Consider the following 13912-nt stretch of genomic DNA (forward strand, 5'->3'; position numbering starts at 1 on the left):
GCCTCTTTAACCCAGGCTATATATGATTTACAGATCATCTCTGGTGCGCCTAGTAATTGGGGTTTACCCAGCGCCCCTAGAGTTGTTTTAACATAACTTAACCACGATATACGATAGCTATGATCCAAATTCCAACAGTCACATATAAGCTTTCAATTACATTCCTACTCACTTTTAAGCCAAATTGAAAGCCAAGGAAGTATTTGGCAGAGTTGAATAAAATCGGAAATAAAATCTGCTCCCAACTCTTTATGCACTATTTCCTCTGAGACACTCTGTGGGATTTGTAATAATTTCCTAAAAAATGTATTTTTGCTACTTGTATAGAGGGGCAGGATTTGTATCCCCATATTTCTGCTCCTAACGCCACAGTTGGGCGCACTTTGTGTTGTAAAGATTTAATATAGATTGTATATGGGTATATCCTAAGCGCTTTTAAAAAGTATCTATACCTTGGACTACCCTATTAAAAACTTGTACATGTGCTCTTGCCAGAGGTCCCCGATTTGTTTGATGATCCAACAAAGTGCCTAGGTAGCACAACCTATCCACCTACCCTATACGGTGGTTTTTAATATAATAGGTTTTCGATTTTGCATGTTTGGGCCTACTGTAAAAGTGCAAGACTTAAGACAATTGATTTTCAATCCTAAACTCTCCATAAATTCATAAAAGTGATTTAATACTAACTGTAAACCATTTGCTGTCCGTTCAAGAAGAACAGAATCATCCTCATACAGTAATGCCGGGACCATTCTGGTTCCCACCAGTGGCACATCCCTACAACGTTCTCTTAAATGCTGGTGTAACCTATTATGTACCGTACCAATATCTGTGTAAAACGGATGTACGATGTTACAATGCGAGTTTTTACAACGCGTACCGTTACATCGCGGTCGTTACAACGACTGCGATGTTACCACGCCATGCCTTTACAACGCAAGTCTTTACATCGACTTGCACTAGATGGCGTGCTAACATTAGAAAAGCTTAATTTACTATTCCAACTCCAGTCCACTTAACAGTAGGGAAGGTGTTGGGATAGTAAACTACACTATTTGTAATGTTAGCACGCCATCTAGCGCAAGTCGATGAAAAGACTTGCGTTGTAAATGGCATGGCGTGGTAACATTGCAGTCGTTGTAACGATTGCGATGTAACTGCATTGCGGTGTACTAACTGCGATGTAAAGGATGTTCCCCGTGTAAAACAGATGTGGGGTTACGAATAGTAACTTTATACTTACCTGTATTTACCTACCTTCACAATATTTTGGTAGTTGACATTCTGGCTACATTATTTTGGTAGCCCAATATGTTTGTGCTTGATAGTCTCACAAATAATGTATGAGGACATCTGAATCATAATAGATAAGCTGGTCATTTCAAAGACTGCTAGCTGTACCTCTGCTACCTTCAAGCACCACCAACAGTGCCTGTGGCTCCTGCAAGCACCACTTTCTGTACCCACTGCATGACCAGCTCTGCTTGTTATAACTACAACAGTGAAAGATAAATCCTGTTAGCACTACTGACGTGCACTGTATAAGCAGCCAATCAAATACAGCACTATACAAAAATCAATAAATGAAGTTAATATGAAATAAATATTATCATGGTGGGTGTTTATTTATCTACTTTGAATGATCACCATATTTGCATTACTGTTTGAAAATGCCACAGTGAAGGGATGACATCTTGAAACAGACATCAGAATTTGATGTATGAGAATGTCTTTGTGTATGCAGTGCTGTTCCACTCAGTGGTTAATTTGTAAAAAAGTGCTGGGGCGATGGTCAAGAGGCAGTTTGCACCAGCCCTTTTCTCTAGTTAGCGCCGTGGGGAGAGTATGTGGCATAATGGCAAGAGCAGCCGACCTCTGAGCTGGAAAACCAGGTTCAAGATTCGGCTTAACTTCCTGAGATTCTGGGCAAATCACTTAAACTTCCTCTAAATTAATGTGTCCTGAACTGGTGCTCATGAAAAGCGCCAGTGTTGGTGATTAAGTGCTGGTGCTGAGCACTGGAAACCACCCGCTCAAATTAAGCACTGGTTCCACTGTTTTGGTGCTCCTTCATTTGATTGTTGCTGTTGCTATTATTGGTTTAAAGTGCACATCCTGTGACTGTGCGACATTAATCTTGCCATTGAATAGACATTATGTGATTCTCATATAGTTTCAACCAGATCTTAACAAAAGCTCCAATACCTTCACACCCATGACAATCTGCTCACTCCCTGGAAATGATCAGGTGGAAAGGCTTACATGTAAATCTTGGGAGATGCAGCGGCTCATCCCGCTGAGCTTATAAGGATTCCGCGGCGCTCACTTGTCGTAAGACTTGTGCCAGCTAACCGTTGCGAACGGTGACAAATGCCCTCGTTTACGCTTTGCTTCAAAGTATCAAAATGTAAATTGAATTACTGAAGGAACACAAATTACTTCATAGCTCTTTTTTATTATAGACTTTTTTATCCACATGAATGTTAAAGAAACTACATGAACAGCGTTAAATACCTTTTTTATAACAGCGATTATATTCTTAATTACACTCAATAGTAAACTGTAAAATTGTTCCCGAGGAGAATACAATCCTAATTGATTATGGCAGGCGGAGTACAAGTGCGGCAGGGCCGGCATAGTGCAATGTCCAGGCCTCTTCGGCAAAGCTCTGCGTTGAACTGACACCCTTCTCTTGCAATGTCCGGGGAGCTCCTTTTTCAAGATGGAGGTATCCTTCATCACGCATAACTACTTCCAATGCGTACAATGGGTAGGTCTGTACTCTCAGTTGCGTTGGAAGAACCAGCATTTGTGTTGACAGGTTGGGTCTTTAACACTTGAGATAGTCATGTTTCCGACCTGAGTAAGCAATCTCAGCTTTCCAAGAACACGGCAACTTGGAACCACCAGAAGCTCCATGACTGGTTCCTATTGTCCGCTACATTCTGTTTTAAGCAGGTACCCATAAGCCTTTGAGGCGTCTGGTCCTGGGTTTCCCAAGACCCTCATCAGTTTGTCCCTAAGCCCTTTTGCATCCAAAGATCTGTACAAGTCCATTTCCTTTGAGGAGTGAAGTTATATTTTACAATAAGAGCTGCAACTGGTCCCAGGCCTTCTGTAAGAGAAAGAAAAAAAATACAACAGCTTGTAAATTGACCTCAGACTCATACATACAGTATGTGTTTATGTAATGATACGTTAGGGCACGAAATATAAAAATATTATGCAACAACATTCTTCTAAACTGTACATTTTCTGTTGCACCACTTCTTGATTTCATACTAGCTTACGCTGTCTACAGTACACAGAACATTGCTACTATGCACTACCCAATGGATGCCGCGCTCCCTGGCAGGACACGTTAAGAAACAATAGCTTCATAACATCCATGTGCAGAACCTTGACTTTTGCACCACCTAAAAGTTATAAACCTGAAACAATTCAAATATAGCTGCTTTTGAGGAATACAATTAATTAGCTATTTCATGAGATACTCACGCAACCCTCTCCCGCCGTAATGAGGTGAACAATGTACACAACAGTTGTTGTGCTCCAGAATTTGAAATGAGCCTTCAAGGACAGAACTAATATTCTTCCCACTCATTGGTGGAAAATGAACTCATCTGAATAATATGGGTGGGCTACCGGTGTAATGTTGTTTTGAAAGATAGTTGGTTGGTGTTACCAGTGACTAGATTTTCTAGAACTTAGGGTGTCCTGCCCACAGTAAAAAAGCATGAATCTGATGATTTATATGGTTTGTGGTGCTAGTTTTCTAGTCATTAGCTCAATATGTTTGTTGGTGACTTTCCTCTGTTGATTTAAGCAATTTCAAACAACACCTGTTTGATTTCCATGCCTCCAGAGTCATAGAAGCATTTCTAAATATGGCTATCTCTCCAAGGGCAGGCAGACGTTCTATTTGATGTGACAGGCAGTGTGACGCCAAAGGCCAGGGACTAATGCTGGGTTAGTGACGCGTTTACATTTAGATGGCATTGTTGTTCTACAAAAGAACCCTGGAGACCAAAACCAAACAACGTTTAGCCCAGGGTCGTCCAGAGAGGAAAGCTGGCAGATGACCAAGATGGCCAGATCACTGCCAGCTTTTATCTCTGTCCATAAAAATTACATTCACATATAGCAATTCTAGATGAATCTGATTTACTTTGTCAATTGTTATCCTGAAACTCTGACATGGATCCTGTCCTCCTGGACCCATGTAGACCTACATGGTTTAACTGATTATCTGGCCTTCTACCTCTAGAATAAAATATAAATTATGTTGGGGGCATCATCTATGGAGAATCTTACAAGTAGTGTTTATTGAGGCACTGAGACTGTCACGTAGAGCTGTGTGGTAATGGGAGACATTTATGGTAGGCTGATTACCACATATTTCTCTAGTTTCTGCGGATTTCCAGTGTTGGCATCAGCGATGCAGCAATTGCACGTCAAAGAAATGCTCTGAATGGCTTTGTAAATGTAAAGGTACTTATAGAGCGCACTGTCACCAGACGGCCACCTTGCGGTGACGCCTTTGCAGTTTCCTGGCGCTGATACTCATACCGCTGTGGAACCCCTCCTGGCTTTCCCTGTGAAGTGTCCTCTCCTGGGCACCCCCAGGGTGAAGCCAGGCATCCTTAGCACTGTTGGGGCCAGTGTGGAGGCTAAGCAAGCTATTGCCCAGAGTTGCAGCGTGGGGCCCATGATTAGAATAGGCACCGAGGCAAGAATAGACAGGTCCGAGGAAATTGGGCCCGAGCCCCACCGAGGCAGGAATCGAACCCTGGTCCCTGGCCAGAACTCTGCTTCAGGGTCTGTCGCTCTAACCATTGAGCCACACTCCTCCACCTTTGACCAGCTCTAACTAGTGGAACCTACTACATCCTTCCTGAAGTCTAATACTAGATGGAGACTGTATTGACAAATGTATTAAGTTTTGGATGGATAATTTTACTCTGGTCAGTTGCACTGCCGGGGTCCTGTGGAATGGATGTCATTATATTACAAATAAACCACGTTTCTCTTTTGCTGCACATTTCCAGGTTACTGCATTGGCGACGAGGATGGGATAAGTGACGTTAATGTAAATTGTTTGTCCGTTGTACCGATAGGAGGGAAAGCAAAGGTGGAGTGGCCACTGGGGGTGATGTGTGTGTAGAAAAAAGAAAATGAGCTATATTAAGACATAGCTTAGACGTAGAAGGGAAGAGACTATTGAAGAACTGCCCCATTTCATGTAGACACGAAGAAGATGACACGGGATCGAACAGAAAATGATGAATATTAAATGGTACTTAGGGCTCAGCAGTATAATTATGGCGAAGAAACTTAGAGGGGTTACAGAGAGACACATATTTTTCTCCAGAGCTCAGGAGAAAGTGGGGAAGGGTGACTTGTGTTTGCTTCTTGCATCTTTATGTAGGGTTAAAGAATTACAAGATGAAATAATCTGAGACCAGTTAATAAACCACTTTAGTAATTTAAAGATGCAAGAAAAGTCTCAGTACACAACTGCAGACACTATAAAAAGCAGTGCCCATGGTTGAAAGAAATAAAAACTATTGAAATATCTTAAAGAATTGATCCATACGAAAAAAAGCTAAAACAAGAATTCAAAATATAAAATAATGAGGAGATTGATGTAAACACTTTAACTAAGTGCAGAAGTGGGGAATGGAGATGAAAGACAAAGTGCAATGCTACAGGTGTGGGAGTTTGAAAAATTTGGCCACATCCCACAATTGACCTGCGATGAAAGTCAGGTGTTATCATTGTTTTAAAAAATAATCCAGAAAGAGAGTGAAAACATGGGAACAGATTTCAAGTAGTGGACTGCAGAAGATGCGGCTTTGGTGAAATGACTGGTGATGCCCTCAATACAGTCAAAAACAGGAATGCCACAGAAATTAGCATTTTAACACACTGATATAGCAATATGTCTGAGACGGAACATGTGGTAAGATTTTATTTACTAACGATTTGTGCGGGTGCTCCCATGGTGCAAAGCGACACAAATGTTAGCATTGATTTACGTTTTATTAAACTGGCCTATGGGTTAATTGCAAAATTGCACCGCGCCATGTGAGCACCCACAGAACCCTTAGTAAAGGTAGGGTTGAGTGCTAGATCATGGCAGTGTGGTCAATAAACCGCCGGTGAGTCACAGTATGTACTGCCTTCAGATGACCATCCCTGATTACCCCCCTAATTACCCACTTAACTCCTTTCCCTCACTGGAAGTGAGTTTTAATCAAACCATGTTTATATCTAACCAAACCACATTGATTAACAATGCAAGATCATCGCAAGACCCGGCTTTACACTCTCATGGCCAAAAATAAAGAGGTGCACACAGGTTCAAGGAGAACTTGGAAAGGATATATGAAACCCATTATGTAAGGGATAAAGTACCCCCTGCAGTACATCATAAGGATATTGCAAGCCACCGAATAGTTTCATAACCATATCCAGGAACGATGCCGAAGGGCGAGTTCCTTTTTTAAAGTTATGGAACTCTGGGGTGACTTGCAATATCTCTGTAATGTACACCAGTAGGTACTTAATCCCATAAAATACGTGGTCACGCCATCACCATTTCCATAAACTGCTTACAACCTTAGTGCGTAGTTCTTTCATATGAAAGAGCAAGCATGTTTGCAAACATGAAGAATAAAAAAATAACTAAAAACTCTAGAGCAAAATTAAACACATCAAAAACCTGTTAGATATTTGTTGCAACCGGATATTAGAAGCACTTCAATACAAGTCAGTTAAAAACAAAAAGTTGCAGTAGCTCCGAACATGTAGAAACATGTACAAAGATTCTAGCTCCTCTCTATCTGCTGGTCATTGTATGCTATGAAAACAGCAGAAGAAAGAAAAGCAACATTCCATTTGTCGCTTTAAACAGCTGCTTTAATTATGCTCTGTGACCTGACCTGTCTTTCACCTTGACTGCTGGCTCTCGCAGCAGGAATGTAACATCAGAACTCGACTCTACTAAGCTTATAGTAGTCACGTTCTGACGTCTTTTCTTTATAATCGACAACTTGGTGCATCACAAGACACCATTAAAAAGAAATAGTGACAACTGTCTATACAGGGATTACAGAATTCCAGGTTTTATAGCTGGATAAAGGAGAAAAGAAGGACTTTGCCTATCTGACAGTGAAAGCTGGAAATATAATGAGTAAGGAAGCTCTCATTCCTACAGATGGAGACTTTGCATTGACCGAAGATGGGTAACCTATGGTTGGTGGCACACCAACACTCCTTCATTCTCTTTTGCTCACTGAACTGCTTGCTCGCTAGCTCGCTCATTCTCTCACTCAAATGCTCTCTCATTCACTCTTATACTCCTGCTCACTTGCTCATTCACTCACATACTCACTCACTTACGCATTTGTGGGCTTTTTCACTTCATAAAATTCTGAGGTTAGTCTAGAAATTGTGTGTATTTTAGAATATTTATCAAATGTGTGTTTATGGAAACAGGGCCCAAACATTTGTCATGGATCATGCTAGAAGCAAACCAAAATAAAACCTGGCAGCGACGTTAGGAAAAAAATACGAAACTGCAATTCGATAATAATAACCAAAGAAAACCGAAAAGAAAGTTGAAGAGGAGGAGGTTAACACCTCAAAAAAGAATTAAACTCTAAATAAATATTGGCCTCATTGCTAGTCGTGGATTGCATGGAGCAGGAATGGGAAACCAGCTTCATGAGGCAAGAATCAAAGATAAATAATGTCAACAATGAAACCAACGCCACTGGAATTCATTAGCTTACTTTATTTTGATTAATATTTGTGAACCTTATGTACACCTGATAGGTTTCTTGGCGCTAGAGCACCGATTTTAAAGACAAAGGACTGTCCTAAATAATTTGGAATGAGAGGACCCAGAAAGAAAGCAGGACCTTAAGCAGCTTGCAGACTCATATGTGCTTATCAGCTGCTCGCAAGTCCAACAGGCGGCTGCTCCAAAGCTGAGGGGACAGACGTAGGAGTGACTGGCCAGAGAATATTCCAACGTGAAACTCTCAGTCTCACAAATATTTTGATAACATCCTGTTGTATTTGGAAGACAGGATCTTCATATAAGAGTCAGAAGCCAAACAGGTAGTAGGTAACAAGATCTTTATTCCCTATTAGAACATTGGAATGTGGAGCACTCCATTGAATACAATGGAGAGCTCCGAGCTTCGACGGGCCGGTAAAGGCCCGCAAAGCAACATTCCAATGTTGTTTTCACAAAGGCCTCTCGGAACCCGAGGGGATTTACATCCCCACGGGCTCCGAGAGACCTTTGTTTTATTTATTAGAACATTCTCCCCTCTAGTGGCAGAATGTTCTAATAGCCTTATAGCCCTTCGTAGCTAGTCTATACTGGCTATTAAAGTCCTGCTCCCTTGTTAACGCTGGAGCGGGCCTTTAATCGCCAGTATAGCCCACTACGGCGGGCAAGGCTATATTAGAACATTGAAATGTTGAACACTCCTTTGGAAACAATGTAGTGCTCCCGGCTTATAATGGCCGGTAGAAGTCCGGAGCATCAACATTCCAATGTTTAACAAAGGCCTCATGGAGTCCGAGGGGATTTCAACTATCGGGCTCCGTGAAGCCTTTGTCTTACAAATTAGAACATTCTGCCCTCTAGGGGTGAAATATTCTAATAGCCTTAGAGCCTACTAAGGCTGGCTCTAAGGCTAGTCCAAGTCACAGTCTCATTAGCTCTTGTCAGGGTGCCAACTTCCATCAAACTGTATTTAATTGCCAGGCGGGCACCAGCACACAGCCCTTAACATTCTGTGAATCATCATATACTTTCAACATCCACATGTAACATTCTATGGCAGACCCCAACATTATGTGCATCACCACATGCTCTGAGCATCCACATTTAACATTAAACAGAAGAACCCAACATCCCATGCATCGTCACATGCTTGCAGCATCCAAATGTCAATTCCATGCTAGACCCCAACATTCCATGCAGCATCCACACATAACATTCCACAGTAGACCCCAACATTCCATGCAGCATCCACACATAACATTCCACAGTAGACCCCAACATTCTATGCTTTACCACATTCTGTCAGCATCTACATTTAACATTCCACAGAAGAACCTAACATGCCAGGCATCAGTACCAGCGCTCAGCACCCACCTGCAACATTCCATGGTAGACCGAAACATTCCTTCCAGCATCCACACATAACATTCCACAGCAGACTCCAACATTCCATGCATCATCACATGCTCTCAGAATCCACATTTGACATTTCACAGAAGAAGACAAAATTACATGCTTCATTACATGCTGCAAACAACCTCAACATTCCACAACATGTCCAGATGGCTCATTCATAAAGACAGAACAACGCCATTTCTACTTCTTGCACTCTTCGCCTTTCAGGGCTGATACATATATGTTTCATGTGGCTACTTTTTATATATTCAAGACCTTTCAACTTGTTTCTAGAAAAAAGCTCTTATTGTGGACCTATGGTTCTAGGGGACAGGATGAGAATACATTTTTTCTTTAAATGACGTATTCAGCTCTAAGGCATCACGATAACTCACCTCTTAGCTTTTGCTCAGATGTGCTCCAAGTTTTTCTTTCCTAATCAAGCTTGCTGCATAGGGAATCTGTTAAAAACATTAAAAGTTGAATAGATCAGCAAAGACGTTCATCAACTTAATGTGAAACTTTATATCACAATGAACACAGCAGCAACCTGATTCTGATACAACTGTGCTTGGCATCCTTTTATTAAATATATGTTATGGAGGGAAACAAGAAAGCACAGGGTCAAAGGCCAGAAAAGGGAAGAGGATCTTGACTAAATCCTCACTTGTTTTTTTGATGGGCTAGCAATACAAAATGCAAAACGTTGGTCTATGTCATGAAAAAAGTGATACAGCGCACACCCTCATATGAATGCCGATTATTGATTTTTAGGATTTCATAACAAATTTCTAGAACTACATTTGGAAAACTATCCCAGCCATGTTTCCAGGTGGACTGCAGGGGACCTTTTGTGGATTCACTTTGTTCCCCTTTGAGGAGGCATGTCCACATGTGCGATGGAGTGTGCTGTAAAGATGCTCATGTAGAAATTCAATTGCTTTTGGGCAATGATACGTTTTAATATTTGAGAACCTCCTTCTATTACTCTCTAACCATATTTGATGGTGTTTCTGTTCCCTTCCCCATCCCACTCTGGAAAGGGATTTGTTCCTGGCAAATCTCTGGCCCTTCGCAAACCCGTTTTCAGGGTGGGACAGCTATCTAGTGCGTGGGATTTATTTGAGCACAATATTAAATCATTAACAATTTACTAGTGCATAATCACCTTTTTAAATTCCTTGCACTCATAAATGAAGCCATTGGCTTGTGTAAGAATTACATGCACACAATACTCTGTGAGCTAAGCTCCATATTTGTGGGACAGTCTTTCCCCGGTGGTTATTAACAGGGAGTTGGTGTCAAAGTTCCAGAGAGGAAACTGAGTGCTGACTGTCCACGGGCATTTACTACCCAGGAAGGCCCTCCCATTGCATGGTATCGGAGATGAGACTCTTTAAAGTTTGGATGTTCTTTACCGTACTCTTTGTAAACTGTGTGTGTTATGGTCCTCTCGTACAGAGAAGATCGCACATAGTGCCACTTTTACGAAGACTCCGCGGTCAGGATGGAGAAATCTGCACATAAAAAGATAGACTTGTCCTATCTTTTATGCGTGGAGTTCTACGCCTCGACTGAGCAGTTGTAAACTTACTATTAACTTGTAAAATAGTGTAAGTTTACCTTTGTGAATCAGGCCCTATTTAGTTTTCAATATTCACTAACAGTTGTGGTGTAAAGACGGTGCAGTGATATGTATGTTGTATCTATCTTCGCTCCTTCAATGAGATATTGAGAAGATTGGGATCATTAAAAAAAGACCATTTTGCTATAGCACTGATCTCTGATTCTGATGTAAAGCCCCAAAGGTCCAATCCCATCTTAGATAATGGCGGTCACTATATGCTCAATCTTAGACAATAGAAGTCACCATCTTTCCTGATTTAAGCAGAATCATTGTTGTGTTTGCCATTTGATGCAGTTGTCATCTGACTGTATCTTTCTAAGATCTGTGAACGCATCAAGTCATTCGACTAATAACATAGTTATAACACCTGATGGGACAAGTGTCTACTCAACATGTCAGGGTTGAATAAGAACAAATACAGACATATAGTCGAAATAATGTAATCTGAATTTACGTCTTTTTACCTTATATGTTTGTACACCTCAATCCACATAATCTATGTCAGACATTCCTTAATTTATGTCAGAAATTCAAATTTCTGATAAGATTTAGTGCATAAGGGCTGCCACTTGACGACTTGTCAGGAGAGGTCCTTCGCCCAGATTATCGCATGAGATTCTGCTAGAGGTGGTCTCACCTACTGCCAATAAACTTCGAAGATGTCACATCTTTCCTGAAGCCGATAAAGCTGAGTCCCAGAGTAAGACCGCTACCACTGTGTGTGTTTTCCTTTTGCAGGGAACACTGTCTTCACCCCTCTGCTGATAAAGACAGCCTTTGTTGTCAACAAGGTATACAGTGCATCTCGTCTCCCGAAGAAACTCTAGACTGCAAGTTGGTCTACCTTCCATGCTTTCTTATTATAGCGCATAGAAGTAGATGTTAGTGTGTTTGGTCCTAGATGACATTTTAACCATGTTAGAAATGTTATGTTATGTTATGTTATGTTACGGTTATTTATTGTGCGCACAGATACTCCAGCCAAGGAGCGTCCTGGCGCAGAGACAAGGAAGCACGTAACATAACCACAAGCTAAAAACAGATGCTGAAAGAGGGCTAAAACAAAAAGGTTTTTATAGCCCTCCGAAAGGTCAAAAGGTCCTCCAACATGCGGATCTCAACAGGCAGGGAGTTCCATGCTGACGCAGCCATAACCCTGAACGAGCGGCCTCCCATGCGGCTAAGCCTGAATCTGGGAACCACCGCAAGGGCCAGACCCTGTGAGCGAAGGCTGCGGGCAGGAACATAGAACGACAGACAACTCGACAAGATCTCCGGACCTGTGCCTCGCAAGATTTTAAAAGCAAGACACAGTACCTTGAAGAGGATGCGCTTCCTGACCGGAAGGCAGTGTAGGGAGCGAAGGACACCTGTCACCGAGCAGAATCTGGGCAGGCCCACGATCGCCCTTGCAGCAGCATTCTGAACCCGTTGTAGACGGGTTAGTTCAGACTGATTAGCCCCAGCCAGGAGAGAACTGGCGTAATCCAGGCGAGAGATGATGGTAGCCTGGATTACCAGTTGCCTGGTCGGGGCATCAAAGAACTTGAGAACAGGTCTCAAACCCCTCAGAAGACCGAAACAACAGGCCGCGGTTTTTTTAGTGTGGCCAACAAAGGAGAGGCCCGCATCCAGCCATACCCCCAGATTTTTCACTTCCGATACCGGGATCGGAGTAGGTCCCAACTCTGGAGGCCACCAGTGGTCGCCCCACAGCTCCACACCCTTCCCGACGACCATCACCTCTGTTTTACTGGCGTTAAGCTGAAGGCAGTTGCCTGTCAGCCAGCTAGCCACCGCCTTCAGTCCGGACTGAAACCTGGGGGCCTCAATCTCCGCATCCCCGCTGAGAGTAACCGCCAGCTGAGTGTCGTCAGCATATGAGACTAAAGTAAGGCCCCACTGCCTAGCGACATCAGCCAGCGGTCTCACGTAGAGATTGAACAACGTGGGACTCAGCGAGGACCCTTGCGGAACCCCCATGGCCAGTGGTTGGTAGTTGGACTTGAAGGGAGGGATGGCAACACAGAAGGAACGGTCATCTAAAAAGGAGCGGAACCATTGTAACACCCGACCGCCAATACCAGTCTCCTCGAGCCGACGCAGGAGGGTGCTGTGATCTACCGTATCAAAGGCGGCGCTAAGATCTAACAAAATAAGCGCCGCCGTTTGACCAGCATCCAACATTGCCCGGAGATGTTCCACCATCACAAGTAACGCAGTTTCCGTACTGTGCCCAGCACGGAATCCGTTTTGTGAGGGGTCGAGGGCATTGGTCCGAGTCAAATGTTCAGACAGGGCCAAGTTCACATGGGCCTCCGTGATCTTGGCTGGCCAGGGCAACAACGAAATGGGGCGATAGCTTTCAGGCTTAGAAGGGTCCAGGATGGGCTTTTTAATAATCGGGGACACCACAGCTTGTTTCCACTTAGATGGAACAGTTCCCGTTTCCAAGGAAAGGTTGACCAAGGAGCATACGGCTGTACGCCCCATGAAAGCTTGATCTCGGAAGAGAGTAGGCCTTACTGGATCAGATGTTCATTTTATTCGCTTAGTATATAACGTGCCTTCATGCTGTCTTAGTAATATTCTGTGTAGGTGTCTTACTTGCACTGGGAAACAAGTTATTCCTGTAGTAATAAATACTTTTTACTTATAAGTGTTCATTCTTCCTAATGCAGTGTGTGTGTGCTATTGTGAATTATGTAATAGGTCTGTTACTGTTACCACAGTGTCTCTGATCCCTTTATAAGTATTGTTATTAACCCAAAGGCAATTACTCTTTTTCAATAACACACTGCGTAGTGTTCTGCGGGGCTACAATAATCTGCCTTTCACATTCAAAGCTGGTGCATGGAACCGAGTTCACCTGTGTCACCTGTGGGTGGGAAAACAAACCTCATAGATCTACGCCAAAGTCAAAGTTTACTCAACAACTCCTAATATGTATAAACTGTTATGACATACCAACGTAAATAAATCCAGCACAGCTAATGATTTCAGTGAAGTGGACACATAATTTGTGTATAAATTCCCTCCTCCCATTTTAAAAGCAGATGGAAAGGTAGAAAACAAGTATATGT

The 13912-nt window shown here is 42.6% G+C and overlaps 1 protein-coding gene across 1 annotated transcript in view; it reads right to left on the bottom strand.

Moving 5' to 3' along the window:
* Positions 1-2512: 2512 nt before the first annotated feature.
* SKOR2 (SKI family transcriptional corepressor 2) overlaps positions 2513-13912 on the bottom strand; it is a 73127-nt gene continuing 61727 nt past the window's right edge. Inside the window, exons 8-9 of the mRNA XM_085640698.1 lie at positions 9598-9663; positions 2513-3118 (exon numbers count right to left, since the gene is read on the bottom strand). Coding sequence (XP_085496824.1) covers positions 9601-9663 — 63 coding nt within the window. The 3' untranslated portion in view covers positions 2513-3118; positions 9598-9600. The remainder of the gene's footprint in view (positions 3119-9597; positions 9664-13912) is intronic.

Source organism: Triturus cristatus, chromosome 2_1, assembly GCF_964204655.1.
Source record: "Triturus cristatus chromosome 2_1, aTriCri1.1, whole genome shotgun sequence".
NCBI lineage: Eukaryota > Metazoa > Chordata > Amphibia > Caudata > Salamandridae > Triturus > Triturus cristatus.